The sequence below is a fragment of the Sander lucioperca genome, chromosome 20, assembly GCF_008315115.2.
Source record: "Sander lucioperca isolate FBNREF2018 chromosome 20, SLUC_FBN_1.2, whole genome shotgun sequence".
NCBI lineage: Eukaryota > Metazoa > Chordata > Actinopteri > Perciformes > Percidae > Sander > Sander lucioperca.
The window spans coordinates 23,133,053-23,158,539 of record NC_050192.1 but is presented as its reverse complement, the minus strand read 5'-3'; the positions used below and the strand labels follow the sequence as shown (position 1 = coordinate 23,158,539).

The 25,487-nt window shown below is 40.6% G+C and overlaps 2 protein-coding genes across 3 annotated transcripts; both read left to right on the top strand.

The window, feature by feature from the left end:
* Nucleotides 1-206: 206 nt before the first annotated feature.
* LOC116034685 lies at nt 207-9,301 on the top strand. The gene is made up of 9 exons (XM_035996392.1): nt 207-323; nt 1,583-1,797; nt 2,204-2,320; nt 2,674-2,790; nt 3,785-3,892; nt 4,246-4,362; nt 6,821-6,852; nt 7,397-7,566; nt 9,287-9,301. Exons 2-9 carry the CDS (start codon nt 1,694-1,696, stop codon nt 9,299-9,301), a joined length of 780 nt encoding a protein of 259 aa, XP_035852285.1. The 5' UTR covers nt 207-323; nt 1,583-1,693.
* A 5,324-nt stretch (nt 9,302-14,625) lies between these two features.
* Nucleotides 14,626-23,588, top strand: c20h11orf98 (chromosome 20 C11orf98 homolog). 2 transcript variants are annotated; one of them, XM_035996328.1, is made up of 4 exons: nt 14,626-14,795; nt 16,988-17,112; nt 21,044-21,141; nt 23,370-23,588. In XM_035996328.1, the coding sequence occupies exons 1-4, from the start codon at nt 14,757-14,759 to the stop codon at nt 23,483-23,485; spliced, it is 378 nt and encodes a 125-aa protein (XP_035852221.1). In that variant the 5' UTR covers nt 14,626-14,756; the 3' UTR covers nt 23,486-23,588. The 2 variants fall into 2 exon arrangements, with proteins under 2 accessions (XP_035852221.1, XP_031133238.1); XM_031277378.2 differs by having other exon boundaries at nt 23,355-23,588.
* Nucleotides 23,589-25,487: the final 1,899 nt, after the last annotated feature.

Genomic DNA, 25,487 nt, shown 5'->3' with positions numbered 1-25,487 from the left:
CCAACTAGTGCAGTCTGAATGAATGTTGGAGCCAACGGTCTCATAGTTTTTAAATGAATTCAGGACAAACCTCTTTAAACACCCTGGAGTCTGTGTGTACTCTCAACACGTCATCCTCTGTTATAATCAAAACATACTTTAGATTAAAAAACAACTCTATTACATGTGTTATTACATGTTAACTGTCAGTCTGTGTATTACTAGATTAGGTAATGCTGACCCTCTCTGGGCTGTTCCTCTTGTTTCCTGTTTAAAGTTTACTTTCACTTTCCAGAGGCTGATGTGACGCAGTTTTTTCTCTCCGTGTGGAGCTCCATCTGAAGGTAATATAACTCGTCTGTCTGGTTTGAATCGTCAACTCAAGTCTGTGGTTAGTTTAGTTTAGTTTAGTTTAAGAGCAGAAAGCTGCAGAGAAACCAACACAACTGGACTAGTGATTAATAACAACTAGCGTCTTATTCACAAAGATCCGCCGCCATGTTGTGTGGGTATCTGGCCGAGTTACTGTCTTATAGATCATTTATTTCTGATGATAAACACATCGGACATTTCCAGCGGCGTTTAGCAGCAGAAACAGTAAAGAAGAGAAGCTCTTCATTTCTCCGTCTGTACCACGGAGTTTAAAATATAATTTAATTTAAACTCTTTAAACATCATCTGGCACCGTTTAAATTCCGTTTAGTTTCAGAGAAAGTTAAACACAAGTGTTTGAACTTATTTCTAATGGCAGTAAAAACAAGTTTCTTTTTTGTCTTTTTGTGTGTGTGTGTGTGTGTGTGTGTGTGTGTGTGTGTGTGTGTGTGTGTGTGTGTGTGTGTGCGCGCGCGCAACCATCATTTAGTTGCAGAAAATGGCCGTTTTTACTTCCTTTTTACTGGCCAATCAGTGAAAAGCACATTGACGTGTGGAAAGTCCCATGGTGTTGCATTCACGGGACAAAGGAAGAAAAAATACACACTGACAAAAACCACAGTTACACAGAGAGAAGAAACAAAGCTCGTATTGTGAAAATCTATATGTTGTAGCATGAACTACTACAGAGGAGGTTTTAAATACTTTGTCAGGTGTTTCTACGTCTGTCTGTCACAACCGTGAGGCTGCAGTCAGAAAACTTTACAGCTGTGTAGTTGAGATCTAAATGAAGGCTGAGTTTGAAGATGGGGGGGGGGTCCGAGCCTTTCTCCTGCTGTCAGAAAACACACCGTCGTCTCCACCAGCGTAAAGTCAGACACAACAGGACTCTACTGTTTCCTCTGGGACCTTTCAGAATAAAATGTAGTGACCTAAATGCCTCTGTTACTGTTGTAGTGATGTGTGGAGGAGGTTGCACAGGACAGAAAGGTGAGATTGATTGTCATAATGGAGTCTTGTCTCCATTAGAGGGCAGAAAGATGACATTAGTCCTGCAGTCTTAACAATGTTCCTGTTCTCCCAGAAAGAGAATGAATGACTGAGGATGAGCAGAGAGCAGAACTCATTCAGTGAAGAGCTTCAGACTTTATTTTCTGCTTGATAGCTTCTAGTTTCTCCAGCAGCTTCTGTTTCTGGAGATTAAAAAGTGGTCTTCCTCTCTTTCTAACAGGACCCATCAGAGACCAGACCCTGCTGAACCTGAACCTGGACCCAGCTGTGTGTCCATGAAGAGTAACCGGTCCATGGAGCCACCGCTTTAAAAAAAAGACCTGTAAGGGAGATGCGAATAGAAATGGAGGAGAGAGGATTGATGGAGAGACTTGAATGGCAGAAGGAGCGAATTGCAATGGAAAGTGAAATTGAAATGTTAAGAAGAAGATTGAGGTGAGTTGTGAACATCCAGCAAATTGGAGTCTCATTGGATGTAACTATGTCCCGTCTGGGTTGTTTTGTGTCATGTCAGTCACATGCACACTCCTTCAAATAAAGTGTTTTTTTGTGAAAAGGAATTATTGTTGTTGATGACTAAAATGAGAATATTTTTGCAAAATAATTTCCTGTCTCACTTAAAATATCTTTCTGTTTAGACAACATTTTGAAATATTATATTTAGATTTTTTTATTCTGATTTCAAAAGATATTTTAATTGAGTTTTGGACAAAAAGTAAGGCATTATTGGCATTTAATTGTTAATAATTAGGCCTACATACATATTCATATTAATATTATATTTTATGCAGGGAGACATTAACTGAACATGTGACCCTCAATAAATGTGTTTTTCTATCAGGACCCAGAAGAGACCAGAGTCTCCTGAACCTGAACCCAGCTGTGTGTCCTTCAAGAGTGACCGGTCAAAACAAGGTCTCATTGACTTTAAAGATCAACAACCCTCTGCTGAAAAGAGGTAAGCTGTTAATATTATAATGTTACTGATTCATGTTTTAACTTTTATGTATCCAGAGAAGTTTTTGGAGTTTTTTTTCAGCATCTTTCTTCTTCACATCCATTTATATTCTCACATCTGAAAGTTGTCCAGTTAAACCAGTCTTCAACTCTTGACATTAGTTAAATGTTGGATCTGGTTTGGTCCAATATATTCTCTGGTGTTTTAGCTTTTTAACCCAGTTTTTTGTATAGTTTACAGAACTTCTTTGTGTTAATCTTGTTTTAGTTGCTGCTTGTATCTCCAGCAGTTTTTGTGGCTGAATATTAAAAAGTGAATTTCCATCCCTGTTGGTCTTACTCTCTGTGTAACAGGATCCATCAAAGACCAGACTCTGCTGAACCTGAACCCAGCTGTGTGTCCTTCAAGAGTGACCGGTCAAAACAAGGCCTCATTGACTTTAAAGGTCAACAACCCTCTGCTGAAAAGAGGTAAGCTGTTAATAATATTATAATATTGCTGAGTCATGTTTTAACTTTTATGTATCCAGAGAAGTTTTGAAATTTATTTTCAGCATCAAAACAGAAAGAAGAAAACATATGTGTAGTTTCAGTACACCTGCAGCCATTCATCCACTCCTTTCCTCTACACAGTAATAATAATTTATTGCAATCTAGGAGGTAGTGATGAGCCAAACAATGTATTTGAATATAAATTACATCTACTTTTCCTTTGAAGTGTGTGTGTGTGTGTGTGTGTGTGTGTGTGTGTGTGTGTGTGTAATGTAATTCATAATATTTGTAACAATATGCAGGAATATGACCTACTCATAGTAGCCTATCATAATCTCCCCCCTCTCCACCTACATTTTCAGATTGCAGACGCCATGTGTATATTATGTATTATGGTATTAGGTATCTCATAGGTTTGTCACTGGTGGGTGGGCAACGGTGGAGCGTAAATTGGCGGTGGGCTGTCGGGTGCACGCGTGGGGGGGGGGGGGGGGTGTACTCATAAAATGTCTTCAAGGTTGGCAGGTCTGCACCTGAGTTGGCTGACTCAACCTTTAAAACACTCCGACACGTTTCGGCATACAAGCCTTCCTCAGGGAGTCAATCATTTTCAAACAGGAAAAGACTTTCTTATAAGCTTTCAAACCACCAATCAGAGGCCTCCATTTGGCAGGCGGTTCAGGGTTGTAGTATTATACAAAGACCACTGGATGTCCTCCTTTGCACTTCATCGACCAGAATTTTCATGACTACACACAAAGGTACAATGTAACTGAAATTAATACGATCTTTACTATATTCCAAATATAGTTTAATGCTATTCAAAAAAGCATGGAACTCTTTCAACTCGGCCTCTGACCCAGACCAAAATAAACAAACCTCATCAATGAAACACCCCCACCAGACTATATTTGTATTTGAAGTAGGCATTCTTTTCCTGATTTAAGACAACATCTTCTTCCCATTTTCCCAGAAGACCAGACTCTGCTGAACCTGAACCCAGCTGTGTGTCCTTCAAGAGTGACTGGTCAAAACAAGGCCTCATTGACTTTAAAGATCAACAACCCTCTGCTGAAAAGAGGTAAGCTGTTAATATTATAATGTTACTGATTCATGTTTTAACTTTTATGTATCCAGAGAAGTTTTTGGAGTTTTTTTTCAGCATCTTTCTTCTTCACATCCATTTATATTCTCACATCTGAAAGTTGTCCAGTTAAACCAGTCTTCAACTCTTGACTTTAGGTAAATATTGGATCTGGTTTGGTCCAATATATTCTCTGGTGTTTTAGCTTTTTAACTCAGTTTTTTGTATAGTTTACAGAACTTCTTTGTGTTAATCTTGTTTTAGTTGCTGCTTGTATCTTCAGCAGTTTTTGTGTCTGAATACTAAAAAGTGAATTTCCATCCCTGTTGGTCTTACTCTCTGTGTAACAGGACCCATTGGAGACCAGACTCTGCTGAACCTGAACCGAGCTGTGTGTCTTTCAAGAGTGACCGGTCAAAACAAGGCCTCATTGACTTTAAAGGTCAACAACCCTCTGCTGAAAAGAGGTAAGCTGTTAATAATATTATAAGGATATTATAATATTGCTGATTCATGTTTCAACTTTTATGTATCCAGAGAAGTTTTGAAATTTATTTTTAGTGTCTTTCTTCTTCATATATATTCATATTCTCACATCTGAAAGCTGTCCAGTAAAACCAGTCTTCAACTGTAGATCTCAATTTAATATTGGACCTAGTTTGGTCCAATATTATCTGGTGTTTTAGCCCCATTAAAAAGCATTTTAAATCTCTCATAGCCATAGGGTAGGCTAAAAATCATGAATGCAAAATTCTTTCCAAATGTTCTTCTCCAACTGGGAATACCAGGGGGATGGTTGGGATGTATGTGCCTCAGAGTGCCCCTTCCAGATTTTTTTCCAACAAGTCTCCTGACCCAAATTGGTCAAAACGCAAAATTCTTCCCAAATGTTGGATCTAGGTTTGCCAGTTGGATGTCAGATCAAAAGTTAAGAAGGGGAACCAAGCAAAAGGCAGTATCCTACAGAAGCGTATTACATTCACCATAGAAAAATAATTTAGACACGTTATCTGGTAATTACGATATCCTGATCTCGTAATTTTGAGAAAAGATCTCGTAATTATGAGATAATTTTAAGCACCTGGAAGGTGGCATATCTAGCTAGTTGTCAGTAGGCCACGGCTCAGTGATCAACTGTACCACCGTGAGGTAACCTTAAATTCAGCTGGGTTAAGTTAGCATGATACTTCTAATGTAACTTTATAGATAGTATTAGTTAATGGACATATCTGTTCAACTGATCCTGCAGAAACACTACAATGTCCAAAAGATCAGAATGGGCTTTCCGCCGGAACAACCGCAAAGTCCTGAGGTGCCTGTGCAAAGTCGACAAACTGATAACAATCCCATCTATAGTACTTCAAGACATTAGCATCCCCCCATATCAAACCCAAACTAAAATAAAAACGGATTATTACTAAACAGGTGAGATGTGTGTTGTAATAAATCAACTGTAATACCTAGTGTGACCAGCTGGGTGTCTAGGTATATGACCATGGTGTATGTTGGTATTAAGGGAGATGAAGAAGAGTAGCTACAAGCTAGGTTTTGGTGATGATGTTGGTACATTAAAGTTTGAGCACAAGCTTACTGTGGATTAAAAACCATGTCTCATCTTTAAGAGAGCTGACACACCAACCCGATTATCGGCCGTTGGACAGTCTGGCGAGGTCGGTGACTAGAGTCTGTTCGGTGTGTTCCATGCCGTCGTCCATTGGAGGAGCCGTCGGCCTTTATTTTGGCTGACCCGACATGCTCAATCGGAGACGGGGCAGTCGGGACTCACCCAGAAATGGCGAACGGATGAGCCTCTCAAAATCTGACAAAAATCTTTTAAACTAACCTTTGTTGATCTGAAATGAAGACAGATTCAGAAACTGCACGGCCTATTTCTTGCTTAAAATGTTTTCAGAAACACGTTTCGGTGAACTATTTTAGTCCAATATGAGATCGTATTCTGACAGTCTGGCTGTGAATTTCCGGAGAAAAAAGACCCACGTGACGCGTTCGTCCAATCAGCTGCCAGTTTTCATTTTCTGGGAAACAATACAGAGAAGCGCCGCCTGCTGCTATTGAGACGTATTACGTTTTGCGCACGCACAGAGCGTACGCTCAGGTCGGCGTCGCCTCAGTGTGTTTTGAGGCATTTTTTTGGACCTCGGGGACCCGACTGATCAGTCCGACTGGCTTTACTGCCGACGGTCGGCCGTCTGGTTGGTGTGTAAGCACCGTAAGACAAAAACAACACATGACATAGGTCTATTTGCATCCATGGCATCAGCTAGCCTGAAAGCTTCACACAAGAGAGCTGTTTTCTGTTGTTGTGAAAATGCATTAATTTCATAATTACGAGATCTTTTCTCAAAATTACGACATCAGGATCTCGTAATTACGAAGTCTTTTCTCAAAATTACGAGATCCGGATCTCGTAATTACAAGATAAGGTTTCTACATTTTTCTTTTTTATGGTGAATGTAATAAGCTTCCGTGTTATCCTCAGTCCAGGGCAGCAGTTCTCCCTGACTACAAACAGGCCATCTAAGCTCTGCTTCCCCCTCCTGAGTCGGCTGATGGTTTGCTAAAATCATTTTGAGGCCAACAGAAGGTTTTTCACCATTGACTCCCCAAATTTCTACCTACGAATGTTTGCTTCCATGACCACAGAAGCTGCAGACCTCCTGGCATCATGATACCAGTCTGCTGCTTCAGGAGTCCTTTAGGCCAACCATGTTGTAGCCCTTGTTTACTTCTTAGTTCTTTCTGTTGATTCACAGTGGGGTCAGCAGTACCACCAACACTTTAATGTCAGGGAAACCATCTGATTCTATGTCGTAATAAACACTTTAAGTCACAGGACCTTTACCTTGTGTTTGTCTCTGTGTGGACAGACATGATGTGAGTTAATTCTTCCTGATTCCTCCACAGAGTGGACCAGGAGAGCTCAGAGGTTCCCAGTGGTCAGTCTGCCCAGCAGCATCAAACACACGTGGACTCCATCTTTATGGTCTGTACATGTACAACAACTACTGTTACATCTATTCTGTTCACAATCATCTCCATGCTTCAGACCAGTGGATTGTAAGTCTGTCCAACATGGATCTGATGTTTGCTTCCATGATTTCAGTTTGATTGTGTCATTCATATAATCTTCTGTTCCAGCTGCTGGAGGAGAACATTGTCACTTTTGTAAGGAACGAGCTGAAGAAGATCCAGAAGGTTCTGAGTCCAGATTACCCAGAATGCTCAGAGAGTCAGAGGAAGGGTGAGGATGAAAAGCAGAGGAGGAGCAGAGAGGCATTTCTGAAGATCACACTGGACTTCCTGAGGAGAATGAAGCAGGACGAGCTGGCTGACCGTCTGCAGCACAGTAAGAGGATTTCTCTAAAGATTTAACTTGCTGGACTAATGGGACGTTTACTAATGTCTCCACAGAAGGGTCAAAATATGTTCCTGTTTCTTTATAAATCACTTAGTGATGTTCTTTGTTCTGTATTCATTCAGGAAGTCATTCTGGAGTTTGTAAGCGTAAACTCAAATCTAAGCTAAACAAGAAGTTCCAGTGTGTGTTTGAGGGGATTGCTAAAGCAGGAAACCAAACCAATCTGAATCAGATGTTCACAGAGATCTACATCACAAAGGAAGGGATGGCAGAGGTCAATGATGAACATGAGGTCCGACAGATTGAAACAGCATTCAGGAAACCAGACAGACCAGAAACAACAATCAGACATGAAGACATCTTTAAAACCCCACCTGGAAGAGATGAACCAATCAGAACAGTGATGACAAAGGGAGTGGCTGGCATCGGGAAAACACTCTTAACACAGAAGTTCACTCTGGACTGGGCTGAAGACAAAGCCAACCAGGACATCCAGTTCACATTTCCATTCACCTTCAGAGAGCTGAATGTGCTGAAAGAGAGAAAGTACAGCTTGGTGGAACTCGTTCATTACTTCTTTAGTGAAACCAAAGAAGCAGGAATCTGTAGGTTTGAAGAGTTCCCGGTTGTGTTCATCTTTGACGGTCTGGATGAGTGTCGACTTCCTCTGGACTTCCTCAACACTAAAATCCTGACTGATGTTACAAAGTCCACCTCAGTGGGTGTGCTGCTGACAAACCTCATCAGGGGGAATCTGCTTCCCTCTGCTCGCCTCTGGATAACCACACGACCTGCAGCAGCCAATCAGATCCCTCCTGGGTGTGTTGACATGGTGACAGAGATCAGAGGGTTCACTGACCCACAGAAGGAGGAGTACTTCAGGAAGAGATTCAGAGATGAGGAGCAGGCCAGCAGAATCATCTCCCACATCAAGACATCACGAAGCCTCCACATCATGTGCCACATCCCAATCTTCTGCTGGATCACTGCTACAATTCTGGAGGACGTGTTGAAGACTAAAGAGGGAGGAGAGCTGCCTAAGACCCTGACTGAGATGTACATCCACTTCCTGGTGGTACAGGCCAAAGTGAAGAACATCAAGTACGATGGAGGAGCTGAGACAGATCCACACTGGAGTCCAGACACCAGGAAGATGATGGAGTCTCTGGGAAAACTGGCTTTTGAGCAGCTGCAGAAAGGCAACCTGATCTTCTATGAATCAGACCTGACAGAGTGTGGCATCGATATCAGAGCAGCCTCAGTGTACTCAGGAGTGTTCACGCAGATCTTTAAAGAGGAGAGAGGACTGTACCAGAACAAGGTGTTCAGCTTCATCCATCTGAGTGTTCAGGAGTTTCTGGCTGCTCTTCATGTCCATCTGACATTCACCATCTCTGGAGTCAACCTGCTGTCAGAAAAACAAACCTACCTGTGGTCTGATGTGTTAAAAAACAAAAACAAATCAACACAGTTCTACCATAGTGCTGTGGACGAGGCCTTAGAGAGTCAAAATGGACACCTGGATTTGTTCCTCCGCTTCCTCCTGGGTCTTTCATTGCAGACCAATCAGAATCTCCTACGAGGTCTGCTGACACAGACAGGAAGTAGCTCAGAGACCAATCAGGAAACAGTCCAGTACATCAAGAAGAGGATCAGTGAGAATCTGTCTGCAGAGAGAAGCATCAATCTGTTCCACTGTCTGAATGAACTGAATGATCGTTCTCTAGTGGAGGAGATCCAACAGGCCCTTAGATCAGGAAGTCTCTCCACATAAACTGTCTCCTGCTCAGTGGTCAGCTCTGGTCTTCATCTTATTGTCATCAAAAGAAGATCTGGACGTGTTTGACCTGAAGAAATACTCTTCTTCAGAAGAGGCTCTTCTGAGGCTGCTGCCAGTAGTCAAAGCCTCCAACAAAGCTCTGTAAGTGGGATTTATTCATCAATAAATACTCTGATATCTTTCAACAAGATTTAATAATAAATATCTTGTTTCCTTCCTGTTGTCTCTCCAGACTGAGTGGCTGTAATCTGTCAGAGAAAAGCTGTAAAGCTCTGTCCTCAGTTCTCAGCTCCCAGTCCTCTAGTCTGAGAGAGCTGGACCTGAGTAACAACAACCTGCAGGATTCAGGAGGGAAGCTGATCTCTGTTGGACTGAAGAGTCCACATTGCACACTGGAGACTCTAAGGTCAGGATTCATTAACCCATTCAACTGGTGACCATTTAAACTCTGACTAACTTTAGTTGATAAACGGCTAACGTGTAACTTTTTCTTTGCCGATATTATAAACTTCGGCAGCACTTATTAAACTCAGTTACTTTACATGAGGGTTTTTCATCGTTTGCTTTTGTTGTTGAATAATTAAATACCACAGATGACAGTCTGTTTTTAAAGATTTATTATAAATCTGGACCAAAATGTACCTGGACAACAAACAAACATAAAACAAACACATGGCTCCACGTGTTGACAGAGGGTTCCTGTGTGTTGTTCTGTGTGTTTGCAGTCTGTCAGGCTGTCTGATCTCAGAGGAAGGCTGTTCTTCTCTGGTCTCAGCTCTGAGCTCCAACCCCTCCCATCTGAGAGAGCTGGACCTGAGCTACAATCATCCAGGAGACTCAGGAGTGAAGCTACGGTCAGCGGGACTGAAGGATCCTCTCTGGAGACTGGACACTCTCAGGTACAAACACTAATGAATATAAAAAGGAAATATTTGTGTAGGAAGTTTTAAAGGAGAACATCTCCAGGAACTAAAATGAAACATTCTTTTTTCCCCTCTTTCCCGGGATCATATCAGTTTCAACTCGACAGAGAAAGGTCCAGGACAGGTTTAGCCTAGCTTAGCACAAGGCAACGTGACCCCGCAACTCCTTCCCCTTCTCCTTTCTCCTGTCCTACATGCACACACATACACTCAAGCTTGCATGTGGTTTGGTTTGCTAAAACTGTTTTAAGTCGATAGAGTTTGATGATTGAAGAATTATTGGTTGAACATCAGTATTTTTTAAGTTAAATAAATTCTATTAGACTTTAACAATAAGTTGTGTGTTTTTTTTGTGCATATTGTAATCAAGGCTGTTATACAGGTTAGTGCTCGAATTTCACCCTTCGTTGTTCCTTTCAAGGATACAAGATATATTAATTAATTAATTAAGATCTGTATTATAAAAGGAACACCACCTTGTTTTTCACAGTCAGTTATTGGCCCCTGAGTTCAGGGTGCTGCCCCATTTTGATTATTTGTCAATTTGGTAAAGTTATTAATACACATATTCATAACTTTATTAATATTGATAAAACATATTTGATAAATTGCCAATAATTTGTAATAATAAATAATCTGTACCTCCCCAGTTCCCAACATTTTGGTGCCCCGTGTGAGGCTACGTGCTTTCTCCATTTTGAAACCTTTTTCACATGGAAGTGCGAAGTTTCCGGGCTTTGAGAATTACGTACAGGCCCTTCCTTTGTGTGAAGCCATGTGTTTTGTTTAAGATCAGTTAAACACACTGCTCGGTTCCAACATTGTATACGCTTTTGTTGACATTTTTAGATGTAAAGTTAATGAAAGATGGATGTACTTTTACTTTTTCTTCACATGATGAGCAGCTTTTGATAAGTTTAATGGATTTTTCAGCATTTTAGTAAAATTGTTTTACTAGCTGTTACTGCTTGCTTTAGGTGTTAAAGATTTGAGGATTGTCAGTGGCCGCTGTGCCTTTGTGTGTGCATGATGACGTGTGTGTTAAGCCTCTGCTGCTTGGCTGGAATTTGTGGGGAGGCCTGTTGATCACTGATTGTGTTCTTTGTGTTTTTGGTTGCTTTGTGGTCATCGTATGAGTAATTATGACCAATTGTTTTGGGTTTGTTTTGGTTTCTTTGGTAATTGCATTCATTTTGACTATATGTGATGCAGCATCCTGTAGTACTACGTGAAAGAGATGGCTTCAGTCAGCGTGTGTTCATGTCTCTGCAGTAGTATATTAGGTATCTCTATGTGTTGAGCCTTGTGTTAAATCACGTTATTCCACACGGTAATGCCCTAGTGTCGGTGAGGTTATTCAAAGGTGATTTAATTGCTGTAGGATAGAACTGAAGGCCCAGGTGTAAAATACACGGCCCACCACTGCCGTAGATAAACTGCTGGTTGCTGCTCTATCGCTGAACCCACGGATCTAGCATGTTGTTTGTATGATTGTGTTTACATGGACATGAATATTCCAGTTATGAGGATTATCCTGTTTTTGATCATATTCAGGATGTGATGTTTAGGCTACATGGCACACAGAGAAATCAGGTTATTTACATCTCCATACATGCTCACCATCAGCTCTCTCTCTGTCTTTCTCTCTCTCTGTCTTTGTTTTTTAACCTTTATTTATACAGGTAATCTCATTGAGACAGGGTCTCATTCTCAAGTGAGACCTGTTTTCGGACATTACACAACATCAGTTACAGACAGACAAATAGATTACAATGGTATACACAATATGTACTATACAATATTTAAACTAAAGTGCCAAGTAAGTACTAAAAACAAGAACAGGATTCCGAAGATGTTTTTTCCAGTAGCTTTAAAATTATTTTAAAATCCCCTAGTGGGATCAAATTGGACAGTTTTAGATCCTGTTGCAGTGTATTCCAGGTTGAGCTCCCTCTCTCTTTGTCTCTCTCTCTCTGTCTCTCTCTCTCTCTCTCGCCGAATTGTTTTTATATTGCAAGCAAAAATTAGTGTCATACTGTCAATTTCAGCTAATGTCATCATTATGTAACATGTAGTCTGTGAAAAAGACATAATTTTATGGACGGTAAACACATCAAATGTAACGATAGCCTAAACAGTAAAATGTTAGATCCCAGGGAAGAAGTTCCAGACTCCCTTTAAAGTCAAGCTGTTTCTCCAGTTGTTAGTGTAAGTGTGTTTTTAATTTCATTCATCAAACTGTGACATCACTCATTCAACCCTCTACCTCTACGTGCTGATTGGTTAATAACTGCAGCTGTGTTGTGTCTCGTTCTCTCCGTCAGATTCCTGTGAACTCACACTGGACACAAACACAGTGAACAGAAAACTCAAACTGTCTGACAACAACAGGAAGGTGACACGGGTGAAGGAGGATCAGCCATATCCTGATCATCCAGAGAGGTTTGATTACTTTACTCAGCTGCTGTGTAGAGATGGTCTGACTGGTCGCTGTTACTGGGAGGTCGAGAGGAGAGGAAGGTTTGTAATATCAGTGAGTTACAGAGGAATCAGGAGGAAAGGAAAGAGTGATGACTGTTTGTTTGGAGGTAATGATCAGTCCTGGAGTCTGATGTGCTCTGATGATGGTTACTCTGTCTGGCACAATAACAGAAAAACATCCATCTCCTCCTCCTCTGTCTCTGGTAGAGTAGCAGTGTATGTGGACTGTCCTGCTGGCTCTCTGTCCTTCTACTCAGTCTCCTCTGACTCACTGATCCACCTCCACACCTTCAACACCACATTCACTCAGCCTCTCTATCCTGGGTTTAGGATCTGCTCTGGTTCCTCAGTGTCTCTGTGTTCTGTGGAGGACGGAGAGTCTCCTCCTGTTTCTCACTGCTGATCAGTTGAGTCAGTTGAGTGTGCAGGATCACACTTACAGAAATATTTCAGGTTATTGTTATAAACTAACGAATGAACTTGAGATGGACTTGAGAAGAAGATGGAAGCTGTGATCATTAAATTGTAGAAATTCCGTTGACTTGTCATGTTTTGTTTTGAATTCTGTCTCTTTTCACAATAAAAGCATAAAGTTACTGTGATGTGTTTGTGGTCTTTCTGTTTAACTTTTAAAGTCAGTGAACTCCAGGATGGGGGGGGGGATTCATCTCTACTTGTTTGCTGTTCAGGATATTTTTCTAATTATTTTAGTGTTACGTTTAATAACATCCAAACCATAGACTGTATATATGAATATAATAATATTTACAGTCTATGATCCAAACACTTTCTTAATGAGATGCTGCGGATGTTTAAAGGTTGATTAGCACAACTACAGGGAGGATGCAGTTGCATTATGGGAAATTTAGTTTGGCCAAACTTGAATATCTGGATTAATTTAAAAAGTGCAGATTAAGTAGGCATTACAAAGCCGGGTCAAAGTGAGGTGTTAGTAAGACGAAGGATATGCGAAAGTGATATGGTAATAACACAATATACATGAATAGACAGTCTATATCACTGCTGTATTATTATTACAACTGTAGAATTACCCACGTACTATATATATACGATATAAATGTGTTACACTGTTGAAAAAATATGAATGAAAAAAGAAAAATACCACAATAAATAAATAAAAAAGGCCCATGTGTAAACGCTGTAGTACCCGGATATGGCCACCGGGTGGCAGTAACGGACAACCAGCTGTGTTTCTGTGCTAGAGCTACCGAGATTCTTACTGTGAGCAGCAGAACGCAGCAATATGAAATAATTTGGTTTTGGTGTGCTTTGGCCCCATCTACAGTACTACAGTAACAGAAATATGTGCAGAATTAAGACGGCCCAATGTTTGGTGGACCGGGTACACCTTGTTCACTTATAGGCCCCCAAAAAATGCAGCTGCACTGTCGTGAAACACACCGGGTATGAAACTCCATTCAGAAATCTGTCTGTTCAATGTTTACTTACTTTGTTTATCCAGATACGTAATTTTACGAAAGATGGATTCATATGTATTGTTAAATGTATGGACTCTTTATAAATTCGTCACATAATTAAAGCATTTTAGATGCGTAATCATACTAAACTTGTACTGTTTTGAAGTTATTAACGCTGCTCGCTCCAGCAGATACACAGCACAGGGAGGTCTTATATTCAGTCATTTCTAAAGGGAGGGTTGTATAGACACCATATTCCTGAATCATGCTGTAATTGGAAACTGCATGTAATGCCATATTAGACCTGAATTATACAATTCTTAGACACTAATTATTAATTATTATTATTAGATTAATCCAGTTTTATTTTGGTGTGGGTTTGAGATATTGGGAGATAATCATATCTTTAAGTAATATAGATGGTGTTGTTATTAGTTTGTTGACTTTGCACATGATTATCTCATTTATTTAGAAAATACAGAGCAAATTATGTTATTTGTTATTTGTTATTTATTTTTATTTGTTTCATGTATTTCTTATTTTATTTTATTTTTATTAAATATTTATTTTTTCTATCATTATTTTTATAGCTTTTTTATTTTTAAATTTTTGATTATAAGCATGGCTGCAATGTGTGGACAGACCTGAGAGGGAAATTTATTTTTTATTTAATTTTTTATATTTAAAAAATTATATTAATTGTCATTTAATTTTATTATTTAATTTGTAATCCTAGTCCTGGCTGTAATGTGTGTAGAGGCCTGAGGGGGCAGTAAAGAGCCGCCGGTCCGGGGATCTGACGGTAAGTGTTAAAACAGTAGAAGAAGAAGCATCATACATTCTCCCCACGAGGACCAACATGTCTCCGCCAGGAGGAAAAATCAACAGGCCGAAAACAGTAAGAAACTCTATTTAATATGAACTATAAGATGATAAAGTTAAAGTAAATAAAAGTAAAGGAGAAGACGCTTAAACGCCGTGTGTTGTCATCATAACTGGGCGGCAAAGAGATAACGTAAACACGTTACTAACGTTAGCATTTAGCAAGGAGAGCTAACGTAAACACGTTACTAACGTTAGCAGTTAGCGAGGAGAGCTAACGTAAACACGTTACTAATGTTAGCAGTTAGCGAGGAGAGCTAACGTAAACACGTTACTAACGTTAGCAGTTAGCGAGGAGAGCTAACGTAAACACGTTACTAACGTTAGCAGTTAGCGAGGAGAGCTAACGTAAACACGTTACTAACGTTAGCAGTTAGCGAGGAGAGCTAACGTAAACACGTTACTAACGTTAGCAGTAAAAGTACTGGCTAATACCACACTGTAATAATACTCTGTTAGTCCTGCAGTAATAATGTTACTTCAGTAAAAATGTGTAAGTCTCATCAGGAAAATTTAGTTAAAGTATTAAAAGTAAAGAAGAATCCTCATGTTTTAGAAAGTGTGAACACACACACAGACACACACACACACAGATACACACACACACAGAGATACACACACACACACACACACACACACACACACAGATATACACACACAGACACACAGATACACACACACACACACACACACACACAGATATACACATACACAGACACACATACACACACAGATATACACACACACACAGATAGATACACATACACACACACACACACACAGATACACATACACACACACACAGATATATATACACACACACACACACACACACAGATATACACACACACCCACATACACACACACACACACACATACACACACACACACAGACACAGATACACACATTTTAGAAAGTGTAAAGGATCCAACCAGTTGTGTGTGTAATGGTCTGATCATCTCAGCGTGACTTGTAGTCGTTATATTGTCGGCTAGTTTACTTTAGAATCAAACATCAGATTTATAAACTACATGTGTTTTGTTTGTCTTTCAGACAAAATGTAGCAACACGTTTTTTAAAAACTGAAACGGGGGTGCGTTGAACACCCTGTTGTGTGCGCAGGCGCTCTGCCTTTCTATCACCACCAGTTTACAGACACGTCTCAGCTGATTGGCTATCAGCTGGGACACAGCCAATAAACAAGAGACAACATATATCAAAGCAGTTTCACAGCGTTCAGAAGAAACACGTTGTTCAACCAGGAAACCGTGGCAACACGGTGCTCATGATTTATGTTAAAAAACCGTGTTGCTACGTTTTGTCTGAACGTGGCCGTGTCCTGTCGTTGTTTTAGGTTTTTCTCATTTAGTTGTCGCCCTGCACAGATATGGAGCTAGAAGAGTCTCAATAAAGATAAATGCACACACTACATTTACATATGCACACACAGGATACACAAATGCGCACAAAATTCACAAATACACACACAAAATTTAAAAAGCACAGAAGATTCACAAATGCACACAAAGTTCAGAAATGCACAGGACAAGATTCAGATATCTCCCTTGTTTTAGCCAATCACAAGAACACGCCACATTCATATAGCGCTGTGTGAACGCGTTCATGTGATTGGCTTATAAGTAAACAATCCCCCACGTGGGGTGCGTTCTTGTGATTGGCTAAAACAAGGGAGATATCTGATTGGTTGTAGATCATTCCCTGTTTAAAAAAAGGCATTTGTGTGTCGAGCCAAGTCAGGGCAGTCTCAAAATTCACACACAAATGCAGTGAAGTTCACAGACCGCAAGCAGTTTGTAAATCAAGATATATTTGTGTGTGCATCAGAAAAACATTTCTGAATCTTGTGTGCATTTGTGAATCTTCTGTGCTTCTTAAATTTTGTGTCTATTTGTGAATTTTGTGCGCATTTGTGTATCCTGTGTGTGTATTTATGAATCATGTGTGCATATGTGAATGTAGTGTTTGCATTTATCTTTATTGAGACTCTTCTAGCTCCATACACAGACTCTGCAGGAATCGCAACATCGTAAAAATCAAAATAAAACACAGAAACAACAACAACAAATAGCTGACATGTAGGGCAGCGCGTCGGTTAGGGCCGACTGTGGATCTGTGAGCTGTGAACATGAGTCTGTCCCGTTGTTGATTTTAGGTTTTTGCTGATTGAGTTTGTCTCTGCCCTGCAGGAACTCGGCAGGAATCTGAACAAGCGGCGGCGAGTTCTGAGCAGAGAGAAGAGGAAGAGACGTCTGATAGTCGGAGCCGTGATCGACGAGGGACTCATCACCATCCATCACCTGAAGAAGAGAAAGTCAGTGATCGATGAAACCTCCGTTTATATTCTGACGCTACAGCAGCGCAGACGTTCTTCATGTGCAGGCTTTTCCCTCCATTTTAAAGTCAAACTAACCTTCACTAAGGGCCAGACGTGAACAGTTAAATTACTTTTATTTAAGAGAAAAGTCAGATGTCTTTAACCCTCGTGTTGTCTTCCCCGTTGACCTGCAGCAACTTTTAGTTTTTGTGGGTCAAAATGTTTAAAAAAAATCCAACACTTTGGTTGTCTTTTTTGTCACTTTTTTAAAAGTTTGTCTATTTTCAGCGCTTTTTTGGATGTTTTTTAAGCTTTTTCCAGGTTTTTGTCACTTTTACCGATGTTTTTGTTAATTTTTTAGAAGTTTTTGTCACTTTTCCTGGCATTTTTGAAGATTTTCCCGACATTTAGTCACTTTTCTGGATGTTTTTGTCACATTTTTCCAAGTTTTTTTTGTCACTTTTTTTTTGAAAAAAAAGTCCTACATTTTTCAACGTTCTATTATCAAATTTTCTTTACATGCTATACAATTGAATAAAACACCCAAATTAAATGAAAGTAGTGAACTGATCATGTATTTAACTTGTGAAGAGCGTTGTAGGGAATCATCCACATTATTTTGTTTAAAAATTCGGTTGAAAGAAACCCAAATTTCTGATGTAGAATTTTTTTGAAAATGGGTCAGATTTGACCTGAGGAAACAGGAGGGATAACTGTATTATTACATGTCTCATGTAGTTGCAGTTTGGTCGACATAAAGCCCCAAAAAAGTCAAAGGTTCCTTAGCCATCATTAAAAATAAATAAAAAGTCAGCAAAAGTGATAAAAAAGCAGGCCAAAATGTATTTTAAAAAAAGAGAATCCAGCGGTGCATCTCATGTCGCTTAAATTGCCTCCTCATCTCCTCCACTTGCCTCCCTTCCTCTTGTCGAATCACGGGAGGAGAGAGGCAACGGGCAAATGTGTTTTAGAGAGATGAGACGTCCTTTCCTCTGAAGCATCACATGAATCCGTCAGCTGTTTGAGCAGAGTTAGCAACTCCTTCAGCTGCACGGCTTCCAGGAAGGCTGCTCTCTGTATCTGTATCTCATCACCCTTATCTGATAGCTCCTCAACTCCTCGGTCCTCTACTGAACAGGAAGTTGTTCTGTCCCTCCTCAGTGAAGGCCGTCTCAAAGCTCTTATTCCTGCCCTGAGGAGCGAGGAGGGATCACGGAGGAGCTATAGGAGAGGATACAGACAGCAGCCTTCCTGGAAGCCGTGCAGCTGAAGGAGTTGCTAACTCCGCCCAAACAGCTGACGGATTCACGTGACGCTTCAGAGTAGGGGTGCACGATATATCGACTCAATATAATTTTTTTTGCAATATCAATATCGAAAATGTACTGAAAAGTATGCAATATTTTGTGAGATGCGCATAGAGACAGCGAAAGAAACAAGAAGTGTGAGGACAGAGTGAACTGAAGCGTGTGTTTAAATAAACCCTGATGTTGATATTCTATTAATCTATTTTGATGTTTTCATGTACTGTATGCTTAAGAATATCGGAATGAATATAGATATCGCAAAATTCACATTTTGTCAATACTGGGCAACTCTACTTCAGAGGAAAGGACGTCTCATCTCTCTAAAACACATTTGCCCGTTGCCTCTCTCCTCCCGTGATTTGACAAGAGGAAGGGAGGCAAGTGGAGGAGTCGAGGAGGCAATTTAAGGGCCTTGAGAAGCACCTTGACTCCTCACCTATAGGTCCCCTCTCCTCGGGGCAGGAATAAGAGCTTTGAGACAGCCTTCACCGAGGAGGGACAGAACAATGAGGAGCTATCAGATAATGGTGTTTTTCCATTACATGGTACCTGCTCGCCTCGACGCACTGTGCGTCCGTTTTCCATTGCAGATTTTGGTACGGCCTCAGCGTGGCTGGTCGTCATATAGCGGCCGCAGTAAACTGCCGTGACCTAACGCAACACACACACAGAACGTGGAAGGTGTGTTGTTGCCAGAAGACACATTTAGTTTCTAAAGAAGATGGAGGCAGCAACAAAAAAAACACAGCTGGCTGAACTGTTTAAAAATAGCGGGTTTGTTCAGGACACCCCCGTCTGTCTCTTTCACGTCACCTTTTCGGATCGCCTCAGCTCGCTGGGAACCTGGACTGAGGAAGTACTACATAAAGTACCTGTTAGCAGGTACCAGGGACTTTTTTTCATAATGGAAAACCAGAAAAGGAGAGTAGAGGCGAGTCGAGCAGGAACCATGTGATGGAAAAACGCCGTAAGAGAGATGCAGCTCAGGGCTCGGTTTAAGCCAGTCGCTAACAACGGGTTTGAAGCCAACTTCTTTTTATGCAAGAAAGCAATTGACTCTGCATTTGTGACTAGGGCTGCAACTAACGATTATTTTCATAGTTGATTAATCTGTCGATTATTTTCTCGATTAGTTGTTTGATCTATAAAAATGTCAAAACATGGTGAAAAATGTGGATCAGTGTTTCCCAAAGACTAAGAGGACGTCCTCAAATGTCTTGTTATGTCCAAAACTCAAAAGATATTCAGTTTACTGTCACAGAGGAGAGAAGAAACTAGAAGATCTTCACATTTAACAAGCTGGAATCAGAGAAATCTGATTATTTTTTAATAAAAAAATGACTCAAATGATGAATCGATTAATCGATTCATCGTTGCACCTCTATTTGTGATATACTATAGGTCTTTACATTTCATTCATAATGGTCTTTAGAAGTGTTAACCCTCCTGATTTCCTCTGGTCAAATTTGACCCATTTTCAAAAAGTTTCTATATCAGAAATTCAGGTTTCTTTCATCCTAATTGTAAAAAAAAAAAAAAAAAAAAAAAGAATACGTGGGTGGTTCTGTCCAACGCTCTTCACATTTAAAATAAATGATCAGTTCACTACTTTCATTGAATTTGGGTGTTTGATTCAATTTTATGGCATTTGAAGAAAGAAATTGACAAAAGAACTTTGAAAAAAAGAGACAAATGTCGGAGAAAAGCTTCAAAAACGTGGTTAAAAACAACAAAAATGTCTTTAAAAAACAGAACTTTGTGAAAAGTGACAAAAGTGTCTTGGGGTTTTAATTTTAATATTCTGACCCAGAGAAACTAAAAGTTGCGTCTTGCACGGTCGACGGGAAGACAACACAAGAGTTAAGCTGTGACTCTTTTGGCGTTTTTCCATGACATGGTACCTGCTCGACTCGCCTCGACTCTACTCCCCTTTTCTGGTTTTCCATTACGAAAAAAAGTCCCTGGTACCTGCTAACAGGTACTTTATGTAGTACTTCCTCAGTCGAGGTTCCCAGCGAGCTGAGGCGAGCCGAAAAGGTGACGTGAAAGAGACAGACGGGGGTGTCCTGAACAAACCCGCTATTTTAAATAGTTCAGCCAGCTGTGTTTATTTTTTTGCTGCCTCCAGCTTCTTTAGAAACTAAATGTGTCTTCTGGCAACAACAACACACACCTTCCACGTTCTGGGTGTGTCTCGTGTTAGGTCACGGCAGTTTACTGCGCCGCCGCTTGTTTACAGTTCTGTGGAGGCTCCAGCAGAGATTTCACCGTAGCCTAACTACACACACACATGCTGGCTCCACGCACACACCAGCGCACAAGTATAAACATCAGGCCACTTACACAGGCTACGGAGAAAGCTCTGGTGGAGCCTCCACAGAACTGTAAAACAAGCTCAAGTGGCCTGATGTTTATACTTGTGCGCTGGTGTGTGCGTCGAGCCGGCAGACGACCAGCCACGCTGAGGCGGGACTAAAATCTACAATGGAAAACGGACGCACAGTGTGTCGAGGCGAGTAGAGGCGAGTCAAGCAGGTACCATGTAATGGAAAAACGCCATTTGTGTAACCTGCAGAAACCCCGTTCAGAGTGAAGTTAGACGTTTGTGTTTCATGTTTCAGGTCGAGTGCGCGGGCGAACATCACGCTGTCTGGGAAGAAGAAGAGGAAGTTGATCAAACAGCTGCAGCACATGCAGCAGGAGAAGGCCAGTATGGAAGGTAACGGAGGACAACATGTAACGGGACTGCGTCTATGTTTCGGACACGGTGCACGGCCGTTGGTCAGGGTAGGGTTGGGTACCGGTTGGATTTTTACGATTCCGATGCCGAACTGGTACTTGAAAAACTGAAAAATGACATCAAAGAGAGGATCTTTTTATAGAGTTTTTTTTAATTGAAAATTATTTAAATGTAACAATATATTGTTTTAAAGTACTTAAATATATAATAAGTAAACCTAAGTCACCTAGCACACAACTACAATAATTTAACAAATAACAGTTACACTATTAACAAGTAACAACTAAATAAATGTTGAGTTGGTATGCCAACCAGCTTCAAACTTCAGCAGTTCTTTAGCAGAAAAATGACCACATTTGCTTCTCTGGCGAGATACGACACCTCTCCCAGTGAATATGCTTTTACGTCCGTTTTGGTGAGCCCAGAGGGAAAATATGGCATTTTAAAAGTAGTGTATATTTACGGTAGCTAGCTAACGGTAGACTACAGAGAGAGGGGGATATTTTTACGTCAGTTTCAGAGCGACAGAGGATAAATATTTCAGTCCACACATTAAGTGGAACCGGGTTTCGGTACCCAACCCTAGCTCAGGAGACAAACCAAAAGCAGACTGTCTTTTAAAAAGTTCCTTAAACACCAATGAATGAATCCCGTTTAGATGGGCAGTAAGTGTGCTTGTTGAATAATTAATTAATTAGTTTAAACTGTGTGGACCCCAGGAAGACTAGCAACCACTCTGTGGACACTAGAAAAAAGTTGGACTATTTTGAGAATAAAAAAGTAGCAAAACTGTTAAAAAATAAATAAATAAAAAAGAAAAAGTTGAATTATTTTGAGAAAAAAGTCAATAAATCTTAAAAAAAAGTGGGAATATTTTGAAGAAATAAATTCAGAACACTTTGAAAAAAGAAAAGGTTGGACTAAAGCTAGATTAGGTTTATTATAAACAAAGACAAAGCAACACAGGACAGACAATAACCTTTACAACGACATCAGATCTGACAGTTACAGCAATAAAAATGACGTTTTGATAATAAAAACAAACGGAAAGCAACAACATTACAAACATAAGACATGTTGGTCGTAACAGAATGTGCTCGCGGTAATAAAAAGATGAGTTTAGTCTCCGTGTTACCACGTTTACAGCTTTATTAAAGCCCTACATCAAAGGAATGTCCTTCATAAAGACGACCAATAGTTACTGAACCTTTCACTAACAAACACGACTACAAGTCTCTTCACTCAACGGTCGAAGGTCCTCAACGACATAACGGTTAATACATTCACTTATTACTTTTTAGCAACATACCTTTTTTAGTAGCTTTCTCTCTCTCTCTGTCTCTCCCTCTCTTTGTCTCTCCCTCTCTTTGTCTCTCTCTCTCTTTCTGTCTCCCTCTCTTTGTCTCTCTGTCTCTCTCTCTCTCTCTCTCTCTCTCTCTCTTTCTGTCTCCCTCTCTCTCTGTCTCTCTCTCTTTCTGTCTCCCTCTCTCTTTCTGTCTCCCTCTCTTTGTCTCTCTGTCTCTCCCTCCCTCTCTCTCTCTCTCTCTCTCTCTCTCTCTTTTTCGGTCTCCCTCTCTCTCTCTCTGTCTCCCTCTCTTGGTCTCTCTCTCTCTTTCTGTCTCCCTCTCTCTCCCTCCCTCTCTCTCTCTTTCTCTCTGTCTCCCTCTCTTTGTCTCTCTGTCTCTCTCCCTCTGTCTCTGTCTTTCTCTCTCTCTGTCTTTCTGTCTCTCTCTCCCTCTTTCTCTCTATCTCTTTGTCTTGCTTTCTCTCTCTGTCTCTCTCTCTGTCTCTCTCTCCCTCTTTCTCTCTATCTCTCTGTCTTGCTCTCTCTCTCTCTCTCTCTCTCTCTCTCTCTCTCTCTCTCTCTCTCTCTCTCTCTCTCTCTCTCTCCCTCTCTTTGTAATAACAATTCCAGCTGAGATGATTAGACCATTAAACACAACTGTTTGGATAGTTTCCACTTTCTGAAACGTGAGGATTATTCTTAACTTTTAATACTTAAACTATATTTTCCTGATGATATTTACAGACTCTTACTGAAGTCACATTTTAACTGCAGGACTTTAACTTGTAACAGAGTATTGTTACAGTGTGGTATTAGTACTTTTACTGCAGTAAAGGATCTGAATACTTCTTCCAGCACTAAAGATAAGCCGTTAATCTAAAATGTTTCCTCTGTTGTTGTCTTAAAGTGGCCGCTGCGGCAGCAGCGGCGCCGAAGAAACCGGACTCCTCGTCTGCTCCGACCAAGAAGAAGAATAAGAAGAAGAAGAAGAGAGCAGCCGGGTCACATGATGACGTAGAGATGGCCGACGCCGAATGACGAGAGGACAGAATCACGGCTCGTTTCTCAGACGCGTAGAGCAGCGTCCCGTCTTCCTCCTGAACCGAGAGACGGGACGCGGTCCACCTTGGAACAGAACTCTATTTTAAAGATTATTTTTTGGGCATTTTTAGGCCTTTATTGACAGGACAGCTGAAGACATGAAAGGGGAGAGAGGAGGGAATGACACGCAGCAAAGGGCCGCAGGGCGGAGTCGAACCTGCGGCCGCTGGGTCAAGGAGTACACCTCTATATATGGTAGGGGTGGGAATCACCAGAGGCCTCACGATACGATATCATCACGATACTTGTGTCATGATACAATATTATTGCGATTTAAACACATTGCAATATCCTGCGATATATTGTGACGTATTTCCTTTTTTCCAACTTAAAATTTTTCCTAATTTCAAAGTATGTCCCCAAAAAGTAAACTTTGTCAACATCTGTTTTATCTAAAAAGATATATTTCTTTGTTTGTTCATCTCACTTCAATGTTATTGCTGCAAAATGGGATCATCAAGCAGACAAACTGACCAACACATATATAATAATAGATCCATACTTGGCGTCTGTGTATCGATGAAGTATTACCACGGAGAGTATCGCGATACTATGCTGTATTCAACATATCACATTCACATCACATTCTGTGAACAGCGTAACTTTGTGTTCAACATTATTTTGGAGCATCAAATGCTTAATTTCCTACATTCTGGTGAATTCTTCTGCAACAAGTTATGGTGCAAATGTCTCTTTTCATGTGAATATTATTATTAATTAATCTGCTGTATTGTGTTAAACTTTGTGCAGATTCAAAACATTACACGTGTTTCGGGATGTTCTTTTGTAGGAATTATTCACATCGTAACAACAAACATTTGCTCGCCACAGCATTTTAACTCTCTGGGTCCTATCTCGCACCCGGCACAGCCCAAAGCCTGACCCAAGAGTCTTTGCTAGTTTAAGACCGACGTAGTCAGTTTCCCGTCCAGCGTCCACGTCGTTTAAACAAGAAATGCACCTGCTCCCATCTGTGGCCCATGGCTGGTCTTACAGGGAGGTGTGTTCAGGTGCATTCTGGGAGTATTGCTATCTTGAGGCAGCGGGAAGTGATGGCACCATTGACCAACAAAAACCTGGTCTAAAGTCAATAACGCAGCATTTCATTGTTATTTTAACAGAGCATTAGTAAAATGATGCTAGGCTCGTACACAGGGACACACAGCAGCTCACACACATGCAGAAGATTACAAATAAAAATATTACGGTGTAAATCCTCCATCATAACAGCAATGCTCCAAGGTCCAAACGCGCCTGGCTTTTAAAGGGAATGGGAGATGATCTCTGATTGGTTGATTGCATGTTACGCCCAAAACACCCCTCTGATTAATGAAGACACTAAGTACAACCCTTTAGAACCATGCACCCGGCGCACCAACCCTTTTTTCCGCCATCAAACTAGCAAAAGTGGATTTGGACACGCCCTAAACACACCTGCACCAGGCGCTTCACGCCGTGACCTCAGATTGTTAAAATAGGACCCTATGACTTCATAACCCCCGGCCAGTTTTGATTAAATGACGTCTGTGCCTGCGATAGATAATTGTTCTCGGCTCTGCAGTTCTGCTGCTTTCAGTATTCTTCTGAAATACAACAAACTGCTTGTTGGGTTTAAAACAAATGAAAGGAAATCATCTCTTGAACATTGGATTGAATATAGGCATCACACAAGACATCACTACAAAAGTGACCGTTACATTTTAAAGTGCAGTTTTCTGCTGGTATTTTCTGTGCCTTTCACGGTGTGTTTATTGCGCCGGTTGATATCGCGGTGAGGATAAAATAAACGATATGTTGTGCAGCCCTTCTCTGAAATGAACTCCCATATATTCACGTTCACTGTCAGAATAATATTTAATGTGTAAGTTGTCTCTGTATTGTGTTGTGAAACACATTCATCATCTCTGCGTTATTAAACAGTTTGGTTTCCTTCTCATCG

Bases quoted from the DNA above. Each gene is read 5' to 3' on its own strand.
- c20h11orf98 (XM_031277378.2), top strand. From the start codon at position 14,757: ATGTCTCCGCCAGGAGGAAAAATCAACAGGCCGAAAACA. The intron at 14,796-16,987 runs GTAAGAAACTCT...TCTGCCCTGCAG, and splicing joins AAATCAACAGGCCGAAAACA to GAACTCGGCAGGAATCTGAA. The intron at 17,113-21,043 runs GTCAGTGATCGA...TTCATGTTTCAG, and splicing joins CATCACCTGAAGAAGAGAAA to GTCGAGTGCGCGGGCGAACA.
- LOC116034685 (XM_035996392.1), top strand. From the start codon at position 1,694: ATGCGAATAGAAATGGAGGAGAGAGGATTGATGGAGAGACTTGAATGG. The intron at 2,321-2,673 runs GTAAGCTGTTAA...TCTGTGTAACAG, and splicing joins CAACCCTCTGCTGAAAAGAG to GATCCATCAAAGACCAGACT. The intron at 2,791-3,784 runs GTAAGCTGTTAA...CCATTTTCCCAG, and splicing joins CAACCCTCTGCTGAAAAGAG to AAGACCAGACTCTGCTGAAC.